The sequence below is a fragment of the Prosopis cineraria genome, unplaced genomic scaffold (assembly GCF_029017545.1).
Source record: "Prosopis cineraria cultivar Desert tree isolate PC_DT_omini unplaced genomic scaffold, ASM2901754v1 PC6, whole genome shotgun sequence".
In the NCBI taxonomy this organism is placed as follows: Eukaryota; Viridiplantae; Streptophyta; class Magnoliopsida; order Fabales; family Fabaceae; genus Prosopis; species Prosopis cineraria.
The window spans coordinates 18,751,114-18,776,794 of NW_026555337.1; the positions used below are offsets into that span (position 1 = coordinate 18,751,114).

General features: G+C 27.6%; 1 protein-coding gene across 1 annotated transcript; it reads right to left on the reverse strand.

Moving 5' to 3' along the window:
- Window positions 1–3,549: 3,549 nt before the first annotated feature.
- LOC129313961 (receptor kinase-like protein Xa21) lies at window positions 3,550–25,681 on the reverse strand. The gene is made up of 8 exons (XM_054957345.1): window positions 24,988–25,681; window positions 23,192–23,335; window positions 19,357–19,500; window positions 14,451–14,594; window positions 8,869–9,159; window positions 7,786–7,857; window positions 5,655–7,115; window positions 3,550–3,902 (listed from the first exon to the last, which is right to left on the reverse strand). The coding sequence occupies exons 1-8, from the start codon at window positions 25,679–25,681 to the stop codon at window positions 3,550–3,552; spliced, it is 3,303 nt and encodes a 1,100-aa protein (XP_054813320.1).

Here is a 25,681-nt window from a genome sequence, read left to right on the forward strand (position 1 = left end):
GATATATTAATATCTTATTTATTTATTTTAATAAATTATATTCTTTTGAATATAGGATAGATATAAGTATCTATATAATTCTAAGAGATAATTTCTAGGAATATCTTTTTTTATTGCTTCTTTCTATTCTTTTTTTAATTTCATTTATTTATTTCTTTCTCTCTCATTATTTGATGGGTTATCTCATAGTTATCAATTTAGTCCCTCAAGTTTTTTTTTATCATTTTGGTCCTTTATGTTTGTCTCACTTATTGATTTGGTCTTTATTGTTTAAAGATAAGATAACATGGTTAAAATTTACTAACATGGATAAGAGAATATTGATGATAGTAATGTAGATTAACAAAAAAAAATGTAATTATTTGGACAGCACAAAACAGACTTGAAATTTTTTAAAAACAAAAGAACAAAATGTAACATAAGGATTATATTGATAAAAATTAAACTGATTTGAGGGCTAATTTGTTCTCACTACATATACATTTTAAGTCATTAATATACATTACATGTTAGATTAATTTGGTAGTTAATTTGTGTTTTAAAAGTACAAGGACAAACATAATAATTTAAGAAAACTTAACGGATCAAATCAATCAAAATTAAGCTTATCGAATCAAATTGATAATTGAAGCAAACTTAAGGGACTAAAAGTTAAATTATCGCTTAAATTTTTATTCATATATGTTTGAAAAATTTTTTTAGTCAATTTATGTACTTAAAAATTTTAAAAAATTATTTATGAATAATTTTATATAAATGACTCTTGAACTTATATACTACATAAATTAGTTTATTCATATTTAATATTATTTTTTTTCAACTTATATATTATAATTATTGTTTAAAAACTTAAATGACTCCTAAACAATGTCTTATATTAAAGGGGGATATTTTAGTGCAAAATATATAATGTAATGGTTAATTAATAGTTGAATGGATGTAAGTGGAATTTTTTAAAATTGAGGGGAGGTATGTATTGTGTAAATTTTGAATTCAAGGGAGATTTATATAGGTGCTAAAAATATAAAGGAGGTCAGGTAAAATAGAGGGGAGGTTTGTGTATTTTACTCTTTTATAATTAATCATTTGATTAGTTTACGGGACAAAAAAAAAAACATCATTCAGTGTTTTAAGAAATCAAATAAAAAGAAAATAAAATAAAAGCTGGATGTTCGAAGACTAATGGTTTAAGCATAAAAAGAATGGGATCATTGGAGGGATAAAGGAAGCTTCAAATGAACTTGTCTTATTATTTCATGTCGTCTTATAAATACACATTCAAAATTGATAGCCTTTTAGTCAAGTCTTGATTAAGGAACATATATGCCAGAGGATAAAAGGATCCGAAGAGATTAATTATGTGGCTAACAGAATTGATGATCTCTGTGTGTGTGTGTGTGTAAATATTTTGAATCACATGGATGAAAGATATGTCCTTACATCAATGAAAAGTTCAATAAATAGAGTGAAGCTAACAGAGTGAAGAAAAATGCTTAAGTGTTAAACATGTGAATGCTAATCATTCTCCTCCTACAAATGTAAAATAATATTTAATAATGATGGCAACTACAGTCTTGTTTTGAAAACTACAGTCTTAAAACGTTAGCGTTTTTACGTGATACGTATTTGTCTCAGAGCTTCTTTTATAATATATTCTTATAAATGACCTCTTGTTATAAAAGGCAACCCAGCCAGAGAGATGCAGATAAAGGTGGCATCTATGATTTAAAAGCAAAGTTCAGGCAATTATTGAAACACCTAATTTTACATGAACTTTTCTCGTCAACCATTGTAAAACAACGTAGAGTCAAACTGTACTGCTTTCCTCACTTTTTTTTAAGACTGTAAATTTGTGATCTTCCTTTCTTCATATATTTGCTAGCTACCCAGTGATTTTCCCACTAAAATTCTAGGGAGAAAAATTAGGAATACCTGATTAGGCTGTTTACTAATAAAATTTGAGCTATTTACTTATTAATTAATTAAGATTTAAAATTTACATAATTGAATTTAAATATAGTGATGTGAAAAGGTATTTTATTTAATTTCAATGTGCATGGTTATGCACGCAGTCCCTCTATATTTTTTTCTTTCCAAAGGCATACATTTGGTTTTTATTTTACGACTTACTCCCTCTGATTTTATATATAAGTCACTTTTAATTCCTTTATTAAAATAAAGAAAGTTAATTGAATTATTGATGTTGCAGAAAAAATTCCCAATTTAATTTACATTTAATCAATTTATCACATTTAAAGACACTTTCTCTTTCATATGTAATATTTTACTCTATTCATAAAAAATTGAGAAATGGTAAAATTGAAAAAAAAAATTAATTATCCATCTTTTTATCAAAAATGACTTATAAAAAGAATTGTATCATTTTTCCCCCTTTATCCAAATAGAGCATTAAGTCTTTTATGACAATAAAAGATGCCAAAGGGATTCATCACATTGTTATCATATTGAATGATCCTTTTAATATGTAGAACTCTTATGAACCAAAAGATTTTCTTTTCTTGTCTTGATGGACATCTAACCTAATGATACTCAATTATATGAACATAAAAATCAGAGATTTATATATACAAGCTTTAATTTAATATCATAGATAACCGGTCACTTACTGTAACCTTGAGTTACAAAGATTCGTAAATGAGGTATGCCCTTAGCAAATAAATTTATCCACGCCCTTTTCTATTGAAAATGTCATTTGTAGAATCTTCCTCCTGTATCTCTTTGAATTAAAAAAAATTAAAAAGAATAAACACCCCATTCCATTCTTTCAAATTAAATTATGTTGTATTAGTTCACCATTTGTCTAATATGTAACAAAGCACTCATATTTCTCATGGAAATCTTTGGGATTATAGCTCATATTTCTTGCGCAACACACAGATCATATTTCAAGTTACTAAATCCTTGGCTTTTCGTTTTCCTCGTTTCCTTGATATGAAAATAATATCACAAGTTACGATATTGTATTCCCATAAGCCATTGTGTAAAAATACTTAAAATTAGGATTATAAAATATCAAACCAACATCATATTGACATTTTATTTGATGGACACCAATAAATTTCATTTCATAACAGAAAGTATTATCATCTCTAGATGAGTCCCTAGTTGTTGGGAGGTAATTCATGGACAAGTTAATCCACATTTCAAATTTAAAATGACAAACACAAATAAAAATATGGTACTCAAATTTTATTTAATTTTCCTACCAATTTTTATGCCCACAGATTTACCCTTTAATTTTTAGCAACCTTGGCAAGAGAAGCTAAAAAAAAATTCATCAAAATGCATGCTATATTTTGATGAACATACACTTTCTATTACAACATCGCAAAGTTTAAGAAATGTATGCACTCCTTCATTATTCAAAAAGGATCATCAACCATGTCATATGATAATTATGACAACAACTTTTTCTTCCATGTTTCGTGAAAAAGTTATGCATTCATCATACAAGTAATGTGCCAAGCAAGTTTCTAAAGGGAAATATACAACATGAATTGAAAATAAAGTAATGCTTATTTAATGATGTCAAAGATGTTGCCTTTGAATAATCATGTTCTTGATCTTGTTTAATGACACTACAACATTTGTCATGTTGCTTCGCATTTCAGGAAAATCAGTGCAACAATTTAATGCCAATTCAAAAATACAGGACGTAGAAGTCAATATATCACCAATATATTGTTCATCTCCCTGCAATAAATTGGAATCCATGATATTAATTATTTCATGTGGCATTGAGTTACTTACCCAACTCTTCAAGTTCAATCCTGAATCAAATATGTCTTCTGTTGGTCTTTTTCTTGTGAACACTTCTATTGATATAATTCCATAGCTATACACATCCACTTTCATTGAAACAACTCCAGCAGATGCATATTCTGTAATAGAATTGGATTCAAGCAACCAAAAAATCAATTTCTCACTCGTAATCAAAATTTTTGAACTAGAATAAATTTAAAACACACATTTTTGTCAATTAAGAAAAATAGTTGAAAAACTAATAATTTGTATTGTTGTTTCTTGTGGTAATGATTACAATATTTTTTTTTATAGATCATTGCAACAAGGCAATCCTTGAAAGACTTGTATTTAGATCCAACAGAAAATTATAGAAAACTTCCACGAATGCAATAGGATTTTTTTTATATAGATATATATGTGCATGCTAGAGTAAAATACATGTTGTATTGATTTTCATCCCCCCCCTCTCTCTCTCTCATATCAAATACATACACATAAAAATAATTAAGGAAGCCAAGCTCAATGAACGCAAAATGCATAAAATAAGAAATCCTTTGGTTATCTATTTTATATGGGAACCTGCCTCAAATAAGAAATTAGGATATATATATATACATCTATGTGAGAGTACTTTTCTCTATAGAAAAATTTGGATCAAATGGTTTCAAATAATTTATTTGATAGGTGACTTTAATGTCATGTGAATCATCAATTAAACTTCTTGTATATAGAGACTAAATCAAGAAGATCTAATGCTTTGGGGAACAAATGTAGTATTGCTCATAGAAAGTAAGGAATATCTTTTATATTAATCTTCTATGTTATTTCTGATTTAGATAATAAGTGATAGAGCATGAAAGATTTCATATGTATCATTTAATAGAGTAATAATATGGGCCACCGTGAGGTTTGCAGGCTGGCCCCATAGCAAGTTGCAGGTTATTCAAGTCAGGCTGGCATAACCTGCATCCTTGGTGGGTTGTATTTCTTCCTGGGTTGGTGGGTCAACCCATGACCCACCAATAAAATATATTTTTAATAATGTTTTCCAATTTTAACTATTACAAATTTACCTTTTTTTTGCCGTTAAAAAAAATCATATTTTCCCCCAAAAACAAATTATCCAAATAACAATAAAACTATTTCTAAGTCAATAAAAAACACAATACAAATTTAAATTACATGTGAATCTGTCTAAGAGCCAAGATAGAGGCATATATAAAACTAAAACTGACGGTGCTTTCCATTCCGGTGATTTTTCTTTCTTTATTTTCCTTTCTTTTTTTAAAAAAATAATTAGTGCCCGCAGACACTACGTACACATAAGGAGGTCTGAAATATTTGGCCCAAAAAAAACCAAAGTCTGAAATAAATGGACACTATTTTGTATTAAAAAAAAGGATGTCCATGCATTGGAAACATAGTTACCACAGTAATTTTAACAGTGATTTAGGTATGTCACATTCATCTTCAGTTGCTGTCTCTCTCCCTTTATTTTTGGCCTTTGTTTATTCACCTTCATATTTTTTGGATTAAGTTTCCAATACTTATTGCTTTAATTTTTTTTTTCAATTTAATCATGCCATATTTGCAAATTATTTCATAATTATATTAAAATTTCAACAATAAAAAATCACAAACCTTTTTAACAACAATCATACCCAACATGTATTATATGGGATTAAATTCTATTTTAGTAAATAATTCATTAACAATTTAAGGAGTGGAATTTTCTGTCTATTTTTTTTTTTTAAAGTTGGTTGCCAGACCCATATTACCAGCATTTAATAAGGTGACTCCAATGTAATCTAAAAGAAACTAAGAAAGGAAGGCATTCTCAAAATACAAATGCAAAAAGGACATGGTGAATCTAAGTTTAGAATAATTACCAGGTGCGATATATCCAATTGTAGGTATCGTCTCTGTATGTATTTTAGATTGCCCTTCATCTAAAAGTTTGGAAATCCCAAAGTCACTCACATGAGCAACCATATCGCCATCCAACAAAATGTTACTTGGCTTCATATCACAATGAACTATTGGTGCTGACAAGCCATGATGGAGATATTCCAAAGCAGATGCTACATTTATCATTATATTCAGCCTTTGTAGAAAATTCAAACAATAGTTATGAGAATACAACCATTTTTCAAGACTCCCTTTAGGCATGAACTCCATTATCAGGCACTTGAAATCAACATTGGAACAACTACTTATGATCTTCACCAAATTATAATGGCGCACATTGCGCATTGTGTTGCATTCCACTTCAAAGCTCCTTGACATTTTCTCAGAATCAAAATTAAATACTTTAATTGCAACCATCATCCCATTCAAAAGCTTTCCTTTGAACACATCACCATAACTCCCACTTCCAATAAAGTTACTCTCATCAAATCCATTAGTTGCTTCTAGAATTTCAAAATAAGAAATCCTTCTTTGTCCTCCTAAATTTGGTGAATCCCTTTCAAAAGAATCCCATGAATTTGGTTGTCTTTGTCTTAAAAGAAGGATGCCTAAAACAATCAAAATTGTTGACACAAATATGGGTAATGTGCACTTCATTAAAAGTGATTTATTGAATGACCTTTTTCCTTTTCTACAAAGAGGTACTTTTAGTTCTTGTTTACCACAAAGAGCTTCATTCATCATAAAAGATTCAGCAGTCAAATTTTTGAAAACACCTCCGCTCGGAATTTCTCCTTGTAGTTTGTTAAATGAGAGATTGATAAACTTTAGATAAGCAAGTGACTCCAAATTTTTGGGAATCTCACCAGACAAATTATTATGGGAAAGGTCCAAATTCATTAAACTTGGAATATTTCCAAGTGATTTGGGAATACTTCCTTGCAAATTGTTATATGCTAAGGAGAGATTTTGCAAAGTTTGCAAGCCATCCATGGTTGAGGGAATGATTCCTAAAATATGATTTCTTGACAAATCCAATGACACAAGAGCTTTTAAGTTGCCAATATTGAGTGATAGATTTCCAACTAAACTATTTGAAGACAAGTTTACGATCAATATGTCCTTCAAATTCCAAAAAGAAAAGGGAATTTCTGAAGTTAACTCGTTAGTGTCCAAGTGAAGTTCTCGTAAGGAGGTAACATTTCCCATGCAATGCGGTATTGATCTAGAAAACTTGTTCTCACTTAGATATAAATAAGCAAGTCTTGGCATTCCACATAGCTCTTCAATGATTGCACCATGTAACTTATTACCTTTAAGACTCAAATACTGAAGATCTTGTATGCTACTAATTGTTGTTGGAATCCTTCCAATCAAAATGTTTTCTTCTATAGAGAGTTTATACAAATTAGTGAGGTTCCCATAATTTGATGGAATATTACCTGATAAAATTTTTTTAATGAGATCATAACTTAACTTTTCAAAGTTGATATGTTAAAAAACATTTTGGAAGTATAGATCTCTACTAAATTTGTCCTGTGACAAATATAACATGTCAAGCTTACAAAGATTTCTTATTCCCACATATGTACTAAATCTAGGAGCAAAATAGGAAATGGAGTTTCAGTAAAGTTACTTGAAGTTAATACTAAAAATAATGAAATAGAAAAGTTTGTGTAACTGTCTTAATATAGCAAAGATGTTTGGTTTAATGTTGAGGGGTCACAGATGTCATCCACCTAGATTTTAGCTTTCGGTCCATATATATGTATATATATATATTGACAGTGAAGGATGGGCACATCATGTATAAGTGAAAAACGAACTTTGTTTAAATGAAAATAAAAGATGGAGAATTTCTTTTTGTCCTGTAGTTTTGACCAATTCCAAGCATAAATTATAATTAAAATATCATTTCTAAGACACAAAAGTTAGAGATTTGACAGAGTTAATAATATATCCTTGAAAAGTAATTGTAATCTAAATATTAAAATCGAAGCATAGTGAAGTTTCTATTGCCTCTTAATTTGCAGTAAGAAAGCTCGTTAAGATTTAACTACGACAATCAGGGAAACAGGATTAATTAGCAATTATAATTTATTGTAAGGATACCTTTTAAGTTATTGTAACCAAGAGTTAACATTTGAAGCATAGTTAAGTTTCCAATATCTCCTGGTAGATCTCCTGGAACAACAGAAAATCATAATGCTAAGAAGTTTATAAAGTTAAAGATTATATATTGAAAGAAAAATGAATAGCAAATTTGTGGATACAATTATTTGTTGTTTGAACTTTATTTTGTAAATTCTAACGTTAATGAGGTATATTAAAAGTGAGGGTACATAAACACCGCAAGGTGGCAGATTTTATGATCCTGAAATTTCATGAAATGGATAAAACGAGATGGCATATGGAACTTTGTAGAGATGATTGACTATATGCATATATATATATATATATATATCCAAAAATTGTCAAAATCAAAATATATTATCTTTGATAATATGATGTTTACTGTCCATAAATTCAGCAGTTTAAATTAGATAAGAAAGGGGTATTTCAAAATCATATTTGTTCTGTAGAAGAAAAATGGGTAACATGTGCCGCTCATATGGCTCCACAATCTGGCTTGTGTAAGGCTCCTCCTATGCAACTAGTTAACGCTACATGACAATGTGGAGAAAGTAAAGAAAATAATATCTATCAAAGAGTTTGATTTTCCATTAGACTATAAAGTAAATTGAAAATAAAAAAATTGAACAACAAATTAAATATATTGAAAATAATTTTTCCAAATAGATTATATTGAGGTTTATTTATGAGGCAGCAATTAGATAGTGTTTTAGTATATCATTGTCATATATCAGTGTGGAAAATGGACTTGGAGCAACTGGATTTAGACAATTAAAATTTAAAAATTATACAAATTAACTTTATATTTACTAATACAAAATATCAAATTTTTATGTTACTTTACATATTTTCCAAAGCAGGTTTACTACATTCTACTGAGATTTTGTATTTCTTTATAAATATAATTCATTTTTCATGGAGGATTTTTGTTTTAATGAAAATAAGATATGTGGAATTCCAATTTATTCTACAGTTTTCATCAGTACCAATACACAAAAGTGCAATAAAAATATATTTGCTATGATTAAATTTAGATATTTGACATATTTTGGTGATACGTACCTGTCAAAAAGTTTCCTTCTAATTTTAACATCTTGAGATGCTTGAATTGTGTCCAACTAGATGGTATAGCTCCAAATAAGTTGTTGTCTTGAAGAGCCAAATATTGTAAATTTGGAAGTCCATTGCATATATTAGAAGGAATGCCTCTTGACAAATTATTCCCACTTAAATCAATCTCTTGCAACTCAGATATATTGAAGATTGTTGACGGTATTTGACCAGAAAACTGATTGAGGTCTAAATATAGAATTGTCAAGCTTTTAAGATTACCAATCTCTTTGGGAATATCTCCTACAATGTGATATAAAAATGACCAATCAAATTTATTATCATTGTTGAAAAACTTGTTCCTCCTCAACTTAAAATTTTGAAGTAAATTTAGAGAAGCAATGAACTAGTGGAGTTAATTTCACTAAAGTGACAGATAACTTTGAATCAAATAAAAAATAAGGGGAACAACCAAGCTATAAGTGGAGTAAATCATAAAATGAGCATGACAACCAATAAAAGACCAAAATTTATTGGGATGAATCAAAATATAGCTTTTAAAATTGCAAATAAAAGGAGAAAAGATTATAACGCTCTTGGACCCTAATAGAGTTGCAAATTTATTGCCTTTTGGTATGTACTATCATTTCAAATAAAATTATAGTATAACAATTTCTGGTTTGTGCAATGATGGCAATTAGTGGCTATTAGGGTGGAATAACCGTATGAGCACAAGAAATTATATGTTAAAATATGTCACTTGTATTTTTAAACTTCGGTTAGTATTGACAACTAAAATAGGCATTCATAATTCAATTAAGATGGAAGGAATTTTTCAAGATCATACATATTTAATGGACCAGCAAAAGTGATAACTAGTAAACTTCAACTTGTTTTTATGTCTGGCCAAAAAATGCTGTTTTTTATTATCAATTAATTAACAACTATGGTAATAATTAGTCACACATATTTGTTTAACAATTCTTTTCTTACATCCCCCACCCCCAAAACTGACTTCATTCCAAATGAGCAACCGAAAAAAGAGAAGTCCCGGCAGTATTAAAAACGTAATGATGTGGAAAAAAACAGAAGTCAACAAAAGAAGATAACGAAAATGTTAAGCTGAGATAGAGCTATGAAGACATTGACAATCCATAATATGTTAGTTCAATATCTCTCATCTCGCAATACAGACAAATTAAAGGAAAATCTTCATGGAATTGTGACCAAAAGAAAAAGAAGAAAAAATATCAAGAGATTAAAAAGAAAAGAGGATGGAGTTGTAGAGGCAAATATTCATGAAATAAATAGAAAAATATTAATTATACGCTTACCCCTGTTTTGTAGCCCAAAAAATTGAGGTGATTAAATAGAGCAATACTTCTATTTGATGAATACTAAAGTTTTGCAAATTTCACGACACAATTCTTGTGCATATGAGCCACAAATTTGAATGCGTAGCTGAGGGCTATAAAGTATATTCATTAAAGATGGTGAAGATATACATGTAAATAATGGCCTTCATGTTGCTTTCAAAAGCATCAGAGCGCTGAAAGTAAGACAAAGAAAATGATCTGGGTTGTGACGTGAATGGAATAATATTTTAATTTTAGAAGATCTTACATTCCCTTAGGATTATTGTTTGTGATATGATTAAAAAAATTCCAAATGAAAAGGAAAAAAGGGGGAAAACAAATGTTTCTAATGTTGCTAATAAATTCATTTAAAAAGCTAAAAAACTATTAAATAATATTAAAAACGATACAAAAAAATATTGAAGGATATTACAAAAGTTTTGGAAGCGCAATGAAAAATATATAGAAATATTAAAGAATCAAAAAGTGTATAAAGGCTCAATGAAAAAGTACACAACACTAATTTATAACGATAGATTTTCATTCAATGTGATCATAAAGATATAAACTAAAGCAAATACCAACCGATTACAACAAACACATAACTGACAACGTTTTTAAACATCAAGGGCTTTGGAGTATATAAGCACAAAATTGTTATTTTTTTGCCTAAAGTAGACTTTTGATCTTCTAACTTTATATAATATTTCAATTTGATCCCTTAATTTCATAAAGTATATTTTCAATCTTCTAATTCTTATATCGTTAGTTTTAAATGATTACCTTTTGGAAAAATCATCGTTATGTTAAAAAAAATTAAACTTAGTATCTGGTATTCAAAATTAAACTTAGTATGCTAATATTTGAAAATATTTTGTCAATATTTAAAAGTTCAATGTAAAAATTTTATGTGATGTAACCAAGAGTGTTAGAAATGAAGAACTGAATTTAAAGGATACTTTATAAAATTAAGTGACTAAAATGAAGGAACTTAACTTGGGAAATAAAAAAGTTATTGCAAAATGAGTATCGTAGCAAAAAAAAAATATATATATATCTGGATCCTCTAATGTTATTTTAGTGATCCTAAATTATTATTTGTATTTCGGTTGCCAATGCAAAAAACTGAGAATGAAACCTTGAAATTTGGGTAACAGATTTTACTTTATTTTTTCATCGAATGCATGAAACCTTCAACCGCTAGTTCCTATATATCAAATTCAATGAAAACAAAAGTGCAAAAAAAAAAAACAATACATAATTTTTGTGAAAGAAGAATTTCATTCAGATATGAAAATAAAAAAGGAAATCAAAATTGCACGCATAAAGGAACACATATTATAGTTGTGTAGTCGCAGCAAGGAGTGGTTAATATTTGCTTGAGTACGAATACTTGGGGTATGTAGCCAGATAGATTATTAGCATCCAAGAATATAACTTTTAGACATAAAATACTTGGGCATGACAACAATAACAAAACATTATTACATGGTGTCATTTAAGAAAAAATCATTTTAAAAGAGAAATTTAAGTTCCGTGAAATGTTTGTGAAACAAATTAAATGCTTTATATTGGACCAAAAACTTCACTAGCATAAAGAGAAAGACTTACATAATTAAAGTGAAGATTTGACATAGTAATTATATTTTTCAAAGCATTTTATTCTTTTCTTGTCTAGCAACTGAACAGGCCCTAAGAGTAAGCTTTTGAGCTCTTTGCATTGTATCCAATTAGATGGCTGAGCTCCAAATAATTTATATTCCTTTGGAAATGTAACATTTTTTTTTTGTGAAATCACATTTAATTTTAGATGAGAGTAATTTTCCTAGAAGGTATTATTCAATGGACAAACGAAAAATATTTTATTATGTTTTGCTTTGGGTTGGGAATAAATTAATTAAGGTTGTTGCATGTTGTCCCCTTTTCCATTTCTTTTATCTGCTACTATGAACTTGGTAACGTTGCAATTTCCCCCTATTTAACTTTGTGGAGTTGATTAAATCAAAATATAAATATTTTATCATCATAATTAAAAAATATATATACCCTTCAAGGCGTGCAAAATTGTAATGATTTTGAACTAATAAACAAAGATAGAAATAAATTTGAACTGAAAAAAGAAGAAATTTTAATGACTCAACATCCCTGCACTATTATTTTTATTTTTTTTTAAATAAATGGTTTTCAAAACATGTAAAAACCTTGTTGAGACATGTTCTTATCTGCGTCAATTAATTGAATGATAGTCAATGGGTAAAATTCTATTTTTTTCATTTTGACAACTTATAATTGCTTAGGAAATGAGCGAGAAACACTTTGAGATTAATTATAGAACCTAATTAGGTGGGAGATCGATAGATAAAATAGATTAAAAATCAAGAATTGAGGAATTCAGGATGTTCAATCGTGGATGTAATTGATCCAGCTATGAACAAGAGCTCGTGGAGCCAGATTACACTAGTTGGATTAGGTTTAAACTTGTAGCCATAGCTTAAACTCATTTTAATGATTCCAAATTAAAATTATAATAATTCTTGTAGTAAAGAAAAAGATTTTATGAATCAACTATAAATTGTCACTTGAAACAAACTTTATAAAAAAATTATATATTCAACATCATTATACAATTCTATGCACTTTGTAAGGCTTTAAATATTCTTTTTATATTTTTTGAGTTATACATACATACATATATAATTATTTAATCTTTCAATCTTAAAAATATTTAAGATTGAATGGTGATGTATGGTACACACAGGTTCCTCACAATTATTATGTAAAGAAACAAAATCTTTCTTGATAAAAAGAAACAGATTTTGTAATTTTAAAGTTTCATGAAAAGTGTTAAAACGAAGCAATTTAACTTTATGAGATGATTGATAGCATAAAATAAAAAATAAAAACAAGACCACTGACTTTTGGAATGTATCCCGTGAGAAGATAGAACCTCAATTAAATTAGCAAAAACTAAAAACCCCTTTCATAAATTCCATGGAAAAAAGATAAATATTATATTACAAAATCATAAAACATGCAGTTCAATATAATTTAAATATCTTGAATCATAACACAATTCACAAGCCAGATACATTATAATATTGGCTTTTTATACAATATGTAGTATATAAGGATAAATTTTGTTAGAAAAAATTTAATATGTCATTTAAATTTCACTTATATTGAACTCTAACTATAACCAATGTTGTTGAAAATATGACATCCAAAAGACTATCTATAAAAGATTTAAAGGACATTTTGTTAATGTCTTTCTAAAATAAAAATAGTCAATAAGTACATATAACTTTTAAGATATACCTGTTGCAATTTTTAGTTTGTATAGATAGATTGATTCATGTAATGTATAAAAAGAAAAGAATTATGTTGGAGTGCAATTGAACTAAGAAAATCAATGATATTTTTATCTTGACGTCTTTGATATGAAATATAAACACATTTTGAATATTGGCTTACATCTAGAATTCTCGCAATAGTAATGTACAAAACTCATTAATTATAGAGGAATTTAGATTGACCACTTAATGGAAGTTAAAACTGGAAGCAAAGCCAAATATTGCAGTTACTATCATGGTAGCTAGCATAGAGTGGTGACATAATCTAATAGAAAATGTGAAGTATATTGTTGATCCTACCGTAAAACTTTAGCAGTGCTGCATATGATATATTGTTCATTTTATCTTACTTTAAAAAAAAAGTATTTCATCAAGTCTCTAGTCCTAACCAGTATTTGCAAATGGTAATTAAAAAGAATCATTCATATAACAAAATAGATGTTCTAGAACACACACATATTTATAAACAAAAGGAAAAATAGGAAGATAAATACACACACACACACTGAGAAAACAATTAAAGAGGGAAAAAACATAGTAGGTATAACATCATAATTTGATGAAAACATTATCAATACAGCAGTTATATTGAGAATATTTTCTATGTATTTGATAAAGATATAAGAAAAGTATTCTAATGCTCAAAGTGTTCATGTATAGTAGATAATTTTTTTAACAAATATAACTTCTAAAATTTAAAAGAAATGTTTCCGGATCATCCTTTTTCTACAAACTTGTTGAAGAACAACTTGGTGACCCTTACTTCTAGTGGCGGCGACAAATGTATTTATAAGATATAGCCCGTGAATGAACTTTCTCAAAAAAAAAAAAAAACACAAATATGATAAAAAGTTGCAGATTATGTGATTATGATTCGTTCAAAGTGTACCTTCAATGTTATTTTCATCAAAGTCTAGCATTTGAAGTTTTGTCAAGTTTCCAATATTCTGTGGTGTTTGGCCAGACAAGTTGTTCACACCTAGATATATGCTTTTCAAGTTTGTGAGACCACCAATTGTTTGAGGAATATTTCCTGCAATATGATAATAAAAAAACCACATTATTATGAATTCTGATGCATAAGATTATCATAAAAGAAAAATAAGTAACAAACATAATTTTATGAGTGCATTTCTTAAAATTATTGTGATTATGATAAAATAATTTTGAATTTTTACCTAAAAGAAACCAAAGTCCAAAAGAATAATAAAGCTCTTAAACCGAACAAAAAGTTTTTATATATAATTGCTAATTTGAGCTCTATTGTTAATTATCAACAAAATATTATAGCACAAAACATTCATTAGCATAAATATACAAATTTTGAAATTGTACTTATTTATTATGGTACATCAATGATTAGGTAAATACAAAAAGATGCCTTGCTGCGTACTTCCATTGTTCCATGTAAAGGCGGGGGAGGGAGAGTGATATAGGCTAGGAATGGAATTAATGGTCTTTACCAAGCGTAAACAAGTAAGTTTAAATTTCTAATATGCACCTTTTAATAAATAAAAAGTTATTTTAGAATCTCTGATAAATAATTTTTAAAAGAGTAAAAAATTAAATTTAAGTGTGTACTTTTGAAAATTATGTGATGGTTTATGTAATATTAATAAAATTAAATATAAATTAATATATTTCAATCATAAAATGAATCATAAATAATATGAAAAGTTTCTAACAATATTATCAAAACTCACAACTACTTATTCAATAACTCTATTATGTGATGATGTGGAGAACAAAAAGGGAGCTGCTCACAAGAACAAAAAGAAACAACCAATAATCTAGTGGCTCAATGTCCCCCTCTCTCTTTAAAGAGAATTAAAATAAAAATCTTCATAAAAATAAGTGCAAAATATAAGAAGAAAATTAAAAAAAAAACTATCAAAGAGACTCAAAAGAAAGGAGCATGAATGGAGTCGGAAGGGCAAATCTTCATAGAATCAAGAACAATATTATATGCTTACCTCTGTTTTCTAGCCCAAAAAAATAGAGGTAAACATAATAACCCTTCTAATGGTCATGATAAATTTATTTAGAAAGAAAAAGTATTAATATTATGTTTTGCTAAGAGTAAACCTTGTAAATTATTCATATGGAGGTCTAAACACATGAAGCATATTCTAACTCCCAATTTCTCTTGGTATGTGGTTGGACAAGTGATTAACACACATGTGCAGTATTTTCAGACTTGTAAAATTACTAATTGATTTGGGAATATCTCTTGCAACAAACATGACAACATAAAAAAAAACATTATTGTGATTGGTTATGCATAAAAAATCATATTAAACAAAAATCGAGCAACAATTTTTGAAAGCATTATTTCTAAAAATATTCTTTATTCTTAGATTTTTTTTTTTTTGAACCAAGACCATGCGTTGCAAATCATACAGGTGCAACTTACGTGAGAGGCATCCTCCATGAAAAGTGAGGGATGCTTTACTTTGGGTGGGTAATGAATTAATGAAGGTTGTTGGATGTGGTCCCCCTTTCCATATTCCCCTTAATACAAGTTTGTGGAATATTAATTGAATCAAAATAAATAATACTTATACATGCCTTTCTAGGCATTAAAATCATAATTATGTTTGAACAAAAAAAGGTAGAAATGGATTTAAACTGAAAAAATGAGAGAAATTTTATTGACACAGCTTCACTTTACTATTTTTCTAAAATTTATTTTTCACAAATTGTCTTTCGAAATGAATAAAAACCTTCTTGAGGATGTTCTGATTAGCATGAGTAAATGGAATGATTGTCAAGGCATTATTCTTACACATAATTGATTTTTTTCCTGAAAATAAAATTTCTTGCTGTGTGCATAGTAATTGAAAAAAGGAGAGAGCTCGTTTCAGTAGTAAAAACAAAAGTGAGAAGCACTTACATATTTCGTTAAAGAAGATCTTTGATTCAATGAAAATAAGATAATGGTTTCCCATTTTTTCTTGGCAAGAAATATATCCCACAGCATATATAATATCACAAGATAGATTAAAGTTCAGCAAATTTTAATATAAAAATTGGAACATAGTCTTGTCATGTTTTTTTCAACAATTCGCTAGATAGAAGCATGAAGAAAAAAAAAATATAACTAGATAGATGGCCAATTCAAAAATAAAATATTACAATTCATTCTTAAAACAATTAAGTCTAACTAAAAAAAAAAACTATGGCTTTTTTGGCTTTTATATATTCTCTTTTATTCTTTAATTTTTAATAAATATTTTGTTGAGCTTCGCATAACTCAAAAAAATATTTTATATTATACGCACAGTGATGGTTAACATAGGTTCCTCACATTTATTTTACTTTTTAAAATTTCTTTGGATATGTTTACAATATTGCACTTCAACATGCATGTAGACAAATATTGCCTATGAATGAAAAAAATATCTGCAGGTTAGTTTAGGAATGCATCTTGCAATATAACAACAAAACAAAAATCACAAACACTTTTTTTTGTAAGAAAAAAAGTACGAACATTGTTATATATTTGCTTATGCTAACATATTTTATTAAATAAAAAAATGAAGAGCACTTATATCATTTACTGAAAGAGTACTTTGTAACTTAGAAGAAAGATCCAAACCTTCAAGCCTAGTCAAGTTTCTAATACATATTGCAAATGAGTTTTGAAGTATAAAGAACTATTCAGATTCTCTAATTTTATTTCGGTGGTGCTAAGTTATTTTTATTTGTATTTGAATTAGTCAAGTTTCCAATACTTAGTAATGTTACAAACGAATTCTTACATAATATATGATGTGGTTAATTATTTAGCATTACTAAGGGAAAAAAAAATTGAAGTCTCTTTATCTTTCCTACAATTTGCCCTACACCTCAAATATAATCAAATCTTGGCATTGTGCATTGTAGAACATGCTTACCTCTGTTTTTTAGCCTAAAAAACAGCTATGTTGATTCTGGTTTATACAGACTAAAGTTTTCAATTTTCCAATTTATTAATTCTGTTTACAGTTATGAAGATTTTATATTTTAATATTGATGTATATATTAACATGGTCGAATAAGTGATTATGTTTTCCAACAGACAAAAGGAGAACAAAAAGAAATAAAATGATCGATAGTACCAAACTATCATTTACTAACAGTATATCAAGTTTCCAATGCATCTTTATGTTGCCAAGCAATTAATTAAAACCCAAAAATAAAGTCATATTAAAAGTGAAAATGAATAAAGCATAATATACTGAACAAATGATATCAGACCAAATCTTTCTTGATACAAAGAAACAGATTTTGTAACTTTTAAATTTCATGAAACGTGTTAAATGATGCAATATAACTTTATTAGATGACCGACAATATTAAAAAAAAAAAAAACCTAGACCACTGACTTTTGGAATGTATCCCATGAGAAGATAGTATTATAAGTGAAGGAGTTAACTAGCACATCCAAAATCATTTTACATGTGCCTCAATTTAATTTGCAAAAACTAAAAACCCCTTTCATAAATTCAACAGAAAAAAATTAAATATTATATTGCAAAATAGCAAAAAATATAGTTCAATATAAATTAAATATTTTGAATCATAACACAATTCACAAGCCAAATACATCATATTGGCTTTTTATACAATTTATAGTATATATGGAATAATTTTGTTAAAAAATATAATATGTCATTTAAATTTCACTTATATTGAACTTTATCACTATACTCAATGTTGTTGAACAATTTTTCAGGAAAATATCACATGCAAAAGACTATCTATAGAAGATTTAAAGACATTTTTTAATTTCTTTCTAAAATAAAAATTCTTAATAAGTACAAATATCTTTTAAGATATACCTATTGCAATTTTTAGTTTGTACAAATAGACTTATCCATGCAATGTATAAAAAGAAAAAAGCTATTTTGGAGTGCAATTGAACTAAGAAAATCAATGATAGTTTTATTAACAATTTACGTTTTTGATATGAAATACAAACAGATGTTAAACGTTGTCTCACATCTAGAATCCTAACAATAGTGATGTATCAAAACCATTAATTATAGAGGAATTTATATTGACCAATTAATGGAAGTTAAAATTGGAAGCAAAGCCAAATATTATAGTTATATCATGGTAGGTAGCATAGAGTGGTGACATAATCTAATAGAAAATGTGAAATATATTGTCGATGCTGCTGTAGAACTTTTGCAGTGTTGCATATTATATATTGTTCATTTTATCTGACATTAGAAATAAAGTATTTTGGCAAGCCTAATCTCTAGTCCAAACAAATGTTTGCAAATAGTAACTAAAAAGAATCATTCACATATAACAATAGAATTTCTAGAACACACACAAATTTATAAACAAAAGGAAAAATAGGAAGAGAAATGCACACAAATATATACTGAGAAAAGAACTAACGAGGGAAAAAAATAAAATATAGTAGCTAGAACATCATAATTTGATGAAAATTACCTAGTATATTGCCTGGAAAAAAATTACCGCTTAAAGATATAAAATTTAACTTTGTCCCATAGCAATTATATTGATAATATTTTCTACGTATTTGATAAAGATATAAGAAAAATTGTTTAATGTTTCAAGTGTTTATGTATGGTAATATTTTAAAATAATCTAACTTTTAAAATTTACAAGAAACGTTTTGGGTTCATCCTTTTTCTATAAACTTGTTAACGAACCACTTGGAGACCCTTACTTCTAGTGGCGGGGACATATATTTATATGATATAGCTCCTGAATGAACTTTCCCAAGAATAACACAAATATGATAAAAAGTTACACAGTATGATTAGTTGAAAGTGTACCTTCAATGTTATTTTCACCAAGGTCTAGCTGTTGAAGTTTTGTCAAGTTTCCAAAATTCCTTGGTATTTGGCCAGACAACTTGTTAGATAAGAATTGTATAATTTTCAAGTTTGTGAGCTCACCAATTGTTTGAGGAATATTTCCTGCAATATGATAATAAAAAGACCACATTATTATGAATTCTCAAGTATAAGATTATGATAAAAGAAAAATACTTATGAAAATAATTTTATGAATGCATTTTCTTAAAGTTATTGTGATTATGATATAATAACTATTGAATTTCTATTTAAAAGAAACCGGGGTCTAGGAAAATAATAATAACTAATTTGAGCTCTATTTTTAATTATAAAAAAAAGTTATAGGAGAAAACAATACATTATCATAAATATACAAAATTTGAAATTGTCCTTATTATATATTATGGTTCATAAATGATTAGATAAATACAAAAAGGGTGCATTTTTGTGTACTTCCATTGTTCCGTGCAAAGGCAAGGGAGGGAGATTGATATAGGTTAGGAATGGAATTAATGGTCTTTAACAAGGGTAAACAAGTAAGTTTAAATAGCTAAGATGCACCTTTTAATAAATAAAAAAGAATTTTAGAATCTTTGATAAAGTATTTTTAAAAGAGTAAAAAATTAAATTTAAGTGTATACTTCTGAAAATTATGTGATAGTTTATGAAATATTAATAAAATTAAATATAAATGAATATATTTCACTATAAAAATGAATCATAAATAATATGAGAAGTTTCTAACAATATTATAAAAACTCACAACTATTGATTCAATAACTCTATAATGTGATGATGTGACGATGTGGAGAACGAAAAGGGAATTAAAATAAAAATCTTCATGAAAATAAGTGCAAAATAAAAGAAGAAAATTTTAAAAAAAACTATTGAAGAGAATCAAAAGAAACGAGCATGAATGGAGTCGGAAGGGCAAATCTTCATGGAATCAAGAACAATATTATATGCTTACCTCTGTTTTCTAGCCCAAAAAAAATAGAGGTAAACATAATAACCCTTCTAATGGTCATGATAAATTTATTTAGAAAGAAAAAGTATTAATATTATGTTTTGCTAAGAGTAAACCTTGTAAATTATTCATATGGAAGTCTAACAATTGGAGCATTTTCAAACTCCCAATTTCTCTTGGTGTGTGGCTGGACAAGTGATTAACGCATAAGTGCAGTATTTTCAGAATTGTAAAATCACTACTTGATTTGGGAATATCTCTTGCAACATACATGACAACGTAATGCATAAAAAATCATTTTATACAAAAATTGACTAACAAATTTTGAAAGCATTATTTCTCAAAATATTCTTTATTTTTAGATTTTTTTTTTGACACATGACCATGCGTTGCAGATCATACAGATGCAACTCACAAGATAATGGTTTCCCACTTTATCTTAGCAAGAAATATATCCCAAAGCATATATAATATCATAAGATAGATTAAAGTACAGGAAGTTTGAATATAAAAATTGGAATATAGCCTTGTCATCTTTTTCCAACAATTCGCTAGATTGACGCATGAAGAAGAAATAATATAACTAGAAAGATGGCAAAAAAAAAAAAAAAAAGTATACACGTCTTATATATGATGTACAAGTTAGACACTAAATTAAAAAATTATACTTCATTCTTAAAACATTTAAATCTAACTAAAAAAATAAGTATGGCTTTTTTAGATTTTATGTATTTTCTTTTATTCTTTAATTTTTAATAAATATGTTGTTGAGCTTCGCATAACATAAAAAAATTATTTTAGATTATACATACAGTGATGGTTCACACGGGTTCCTCACAATTATTTTACTTTTTAATATTTCTTTGTATATGTTTACGATATTGCAGTTCAACATGCATGTAGACAAATATTGCCTATGAATAAAAAAAATAGCTGCAAGTTATTTTTAGAATGCATCTTGCAATATAACAACAAAACAAAACGCAAATTATTATTCAAAAAACAAAAAGTACAAATACTTTTTTTTTATAAGAAAAACAGAATGAACATTGTTATACGTTTGCTCATGCATAAAATGTTTTATCAATGAAAAAAATGAAGAGTACTTATATCATTTGCTGAAAGAGTACCTTGTAATTTATTAGAAGAAAGACCAAGCCCTCAAGCACAGTCAAGTTTCCAATACATATTGCAAATGAGTTTTGAAGCGTAAAGAATTATCCAGATTCTCTAATTTTATTTTGATGGTGCTAAAATGTTTTTATTTGTTTTTGAATTAGACAAGTTTCCAATACCTGGGAATGTTACAAACGAATTCTTACATAATATATTATGTGGTTAATTATTATGAATTACTAAGAAAAAACAAAATCAATAGTCAAATTTCGAAGTCTCTTTATCTTTCCTATACCTCAAATATAAACAAATCTTGGGACTGTGTCGTGGAATATGCTCACCTCTGTTCATTGGCCCATAAAATAGAGATGTTGATTATGGTTTATAGGGACTAAAGTTTTCCATTTTCCAATTCATTAATCCTTGTTTACATTTCAAGGGAAACAACTAATATGGAGATTTTATATTTTAATATTGATGTAGATATATATTAACATTGTCACACAAGTGATTATGTTCCGACAGACAAAAGAAGAATAACAAGGAATAAAATGATCGATAGTACCAAACTATATATCAAGTTTCCAATGCATCTTTGTGTTGCCAAAAAATTAATTAAAACCCAGAAAGGCAGTCATATTAAAAGTGAAAATGAATAAAGCATAATATACTAAACAAATGGCATTAGATCAAAATCTTTCTTGATACAAAGAAACAGATTTTGTAATTTTAACATTTCATGAAACATGTTAAAATGATGCAATATAACTTTATGGGATGATTGATAATATTAAAAAAAATTAAAACAAGACCACAGACTTCTAGAATGTATCCCATGCAAAGATAGTGTTATAAGTGAAGGAGTTAACTAGCACATGAAAATCATTTTACATGTGCCTCAATTAAATTTGCAAAAACTAAAAAACCCTTTCATAAAATTCAACAGAAAAAAATTGAAATATTATATTAAAAAAATAACAAAACATGCAGCTCAATATAAATCACAGGCCAAATACATCATGTTGGCTTTTTATACAATATATAATATATAAGGATAAATTTTATGAGAAAAAATGATATGTCATATAAATTTCACTCATATTCAACTTTACAGCTATACTCAATGCTGTTGAACAACTTTTTGTGGAAAATATGACATCCAAAAGACTATCTATAAACAGTAATTAAAAATAATCATTTTATATAAAATGTAAGTTCTAAAACACACAAATTTATAAACAAAAAGAAAAATAGGAAGAGAAAAATTAATTTCATTCTTAGTAATACTGAGAAAACAACATAAGAGAGAAAAAATATAGTAGCTTGAACATCATAATTTGATGAAAAATTACCTTGTAAATTATTTTGATCAGTATATACCTTTTGTGGCATAGCCAACTTCCCAACTATTAACGCTTAAAGATATAAAATTTAAATTTGTCGCATAGCAATTCTATTAAGAATATTTTCTATGTACTCGATAAAGATGTAAGAAAAGTTGTTTAATGCTCCAAGTGTCCATTGATGATAAATAATTTTTAACAAATCTAGCTTTTAAAATTTAGAAAAAATGTTTTGGGATATATATATTTGTATGTCCAAGATATACCTTTTTCTGTGAGCCAGTGGCGGGGACATATATATTATATGATATGGCTCCTAAATGAACTTTCCCAAAAAATAGCACAAATATGATAAAAAGTTACACATTATGATTAGTTAAAAGTGTACCTTCAATGTTATTTTGACCAAGGTCTAGCTCTTGAAGTTTCGTCAAGTTTCCAATATTCCTTGGTATTTGGCCAGACAACTTGTTAGCACCAAGATATATTATTTTCAAGTTTGTTAGATAACCAATTGTTTGAGGAATATTTCCTGCAATATGATAATAAAAAAAAGCACATTATTATGAATTCTCATGTATAAGATCATGATAAAAGCAAAATAAGTAATAAACATAATTTTATGAATGCATTTTGTTTAAAGTTATTGTGATTATGATATAATAACTCTTGAATTTGTATTTAAAAGAAACCTGGGTCTGGAAAAATAATAAAGCTCTTAAACCAAACAATTTTTTATAATATAACTGCTAATTTGTGCTCTATTGTTCATAATCGACAAAATATTATAGGACAAAACAATTCATTAGCATAAATATACAAATTTTTGAAATTGTACTTATTTACTATGGCGTATAAATGATTAGATAAATACAAAAAAGGTGCATTATTGTGTTGTTTGTTGTAAAGGCGAGGGAAGGAGAGCGATGCTGGTTAGGAATGGAATTAATGGTGTTTAACAAGGGTTTACAAGTTTATTAAAAAAAAAAACAAGGGTGTACAAGTTTAAATTGCTATGATGCACCTTTTAATAAATAAAAAAGTATTTTAGAATCTTTGATAAAGTTTTTTTTAAAAGAGTTAAAAATTAAATTTAAGTGTGTACTTTTGAAAATTATGTGATGGTTTATGTAATATTAATCAATTAAATATAAATGAATATATTTCACTCTAAAAATGAATCATAAATAATATGAAAATGGTCTAACAATATATATCAAAACTAGTAAAATACTTTGATCGTAAAGATTAAAGACTTACATATATATATATATATATATATGTAAATAGAATTACCAATTAACAATAAATATAATATAAAAGGGGTGAAAATAGTGTGTGTGTGTGTGTGTGTGTGTGTAATATTAATAAATTATTAAATTCGTTGAATTTATATCATTATATCACTCCTAGATCATTAAAATGTGAAATCATTTTATATTCTTTACAAAGTTTTTTTTTATTAAAGTACTTTTGTAAAGTTAATATGTTGTTAATATGTTTTATATTTATATATTTCTACTTGAACACGGTCTATTATGTAATATAACATTTCTCTCAAATCATAAAATTAATTTTAAAAATATTGATGATAAAAATTAAAAAATAAAATCCAAATGAAGATTATAGTGCCGAGAAATAGTTTATATTGCCTAAAAATAGTTTTCTTTTCAAAATGTTTGTTTTATGACATCGGTAAAATTCTTGTGTGTGAAGAGTTGTTAGTTCCATGGATTGATTAAACTTACAGGGTAATACAAATTATAAAATTAGTCAAAACGATAACGGTTGTTGAGGGGTAGATAGAAAATACTTTAAATAGTTTAACCCAAGCTAAAAAAAAATCTTGAAAGCTGGTAACAAATATTTAATTAATAGCTTGAAATTTTTCTTTTGATATTTTATGCCGAAGATTATGTTTCGTTCATTTAAAGCCTAATATAGATCCTACAAGAATAACTGTAAGATCCAAAGCTAGTTCATTTTAAATATTAGGCCCCCTCCAATCAAAAGCAAGTTCCATGCCTGCTTATTTCTTCCCATGCATCTCAATTAAAATTCTTATGTTGTTAATAGCCAAAATGAAAAAGCACAGACACTTAAGACACAGAAACACTTAAAAATTTTTTTGAAATGATTTAGAGGAAATATGAAATCATCAGATATTATAAAAAAAATACATACCTATTAAGGAGTTGTATGACAAAGACATCTGCTCGAGTAAGGATAAGCCAGAAATAGTTGGAGGTATTTTTCTTGAAAGATTGTTCCCTTCTATACGTAAAATCTTTAAATGTTGGAGACTCCCAATCTCAGGAGGAATGGATCCATGGATAGAATTAGAGGTCCAATCCAAGGTCTCTAACTTTGACAAATTCGACACACTTGGAGGAATAACACCCTCAAAACTATTATTATGAAAAGTCAGGTGCTGAAGAGCAAATAAACCTCCAATCCAAGCTGGAATTTTCCCATCAAATTCATTATGACTCAAGTCGAGAATTTTCAACTTGTGTAATTGCAGCATCTCCATCGGTAATTCACCATGAAAGTTGTTGTTATGAAGGTCAAGTTCAACAAGGGAGGACAAATTCCCCACTTGTGAGGGTAAGGCGCCCATGAGACTCATGTCAGCAAGATTCAATATACTTACTCTCTCACCATTAGCATCACAAGTAACCCCAGTCCAATTACAAATGGAGGAAGAGTTGGACCAATTAGCCAAATGAATGAATGGGTCTCTCACAGAAAATTTGAAAGCAAGAAGTGCCAATTCATCATTTCTGGTGAAGTTGGCGTGACATAAAGTTGGGTAGACTGTGAGATAACAAAGCAGTGAGAACATGGAGAAGGAAAATTCAAGCCAAAGGTTCACCAT

Bases quoted from the DNA above. Each gene is read 5' to 3' on its own strand.
- LOC129313961 (XM_054957345.1), bottom strand. From the start codon at position 25,681: ATGGTGAACCTTTGGCTTGAATTTTCCTTCTCCATGTTCTCACTGCTT. The intron at 19,501-23,191 runs GTACACTTTTAA...ATCATATTGCAG, and splicing joins TGGTCAAAATAACATTGAAG to GAAATATTCCTCAAACAATT. The intron at 3,903-5,654 runs GTAATTATTCTA...ATTCTATTACAG, and splicing joins AATTGGATATATCGCACCTG to AATATGCATCTGCTGGAGTT.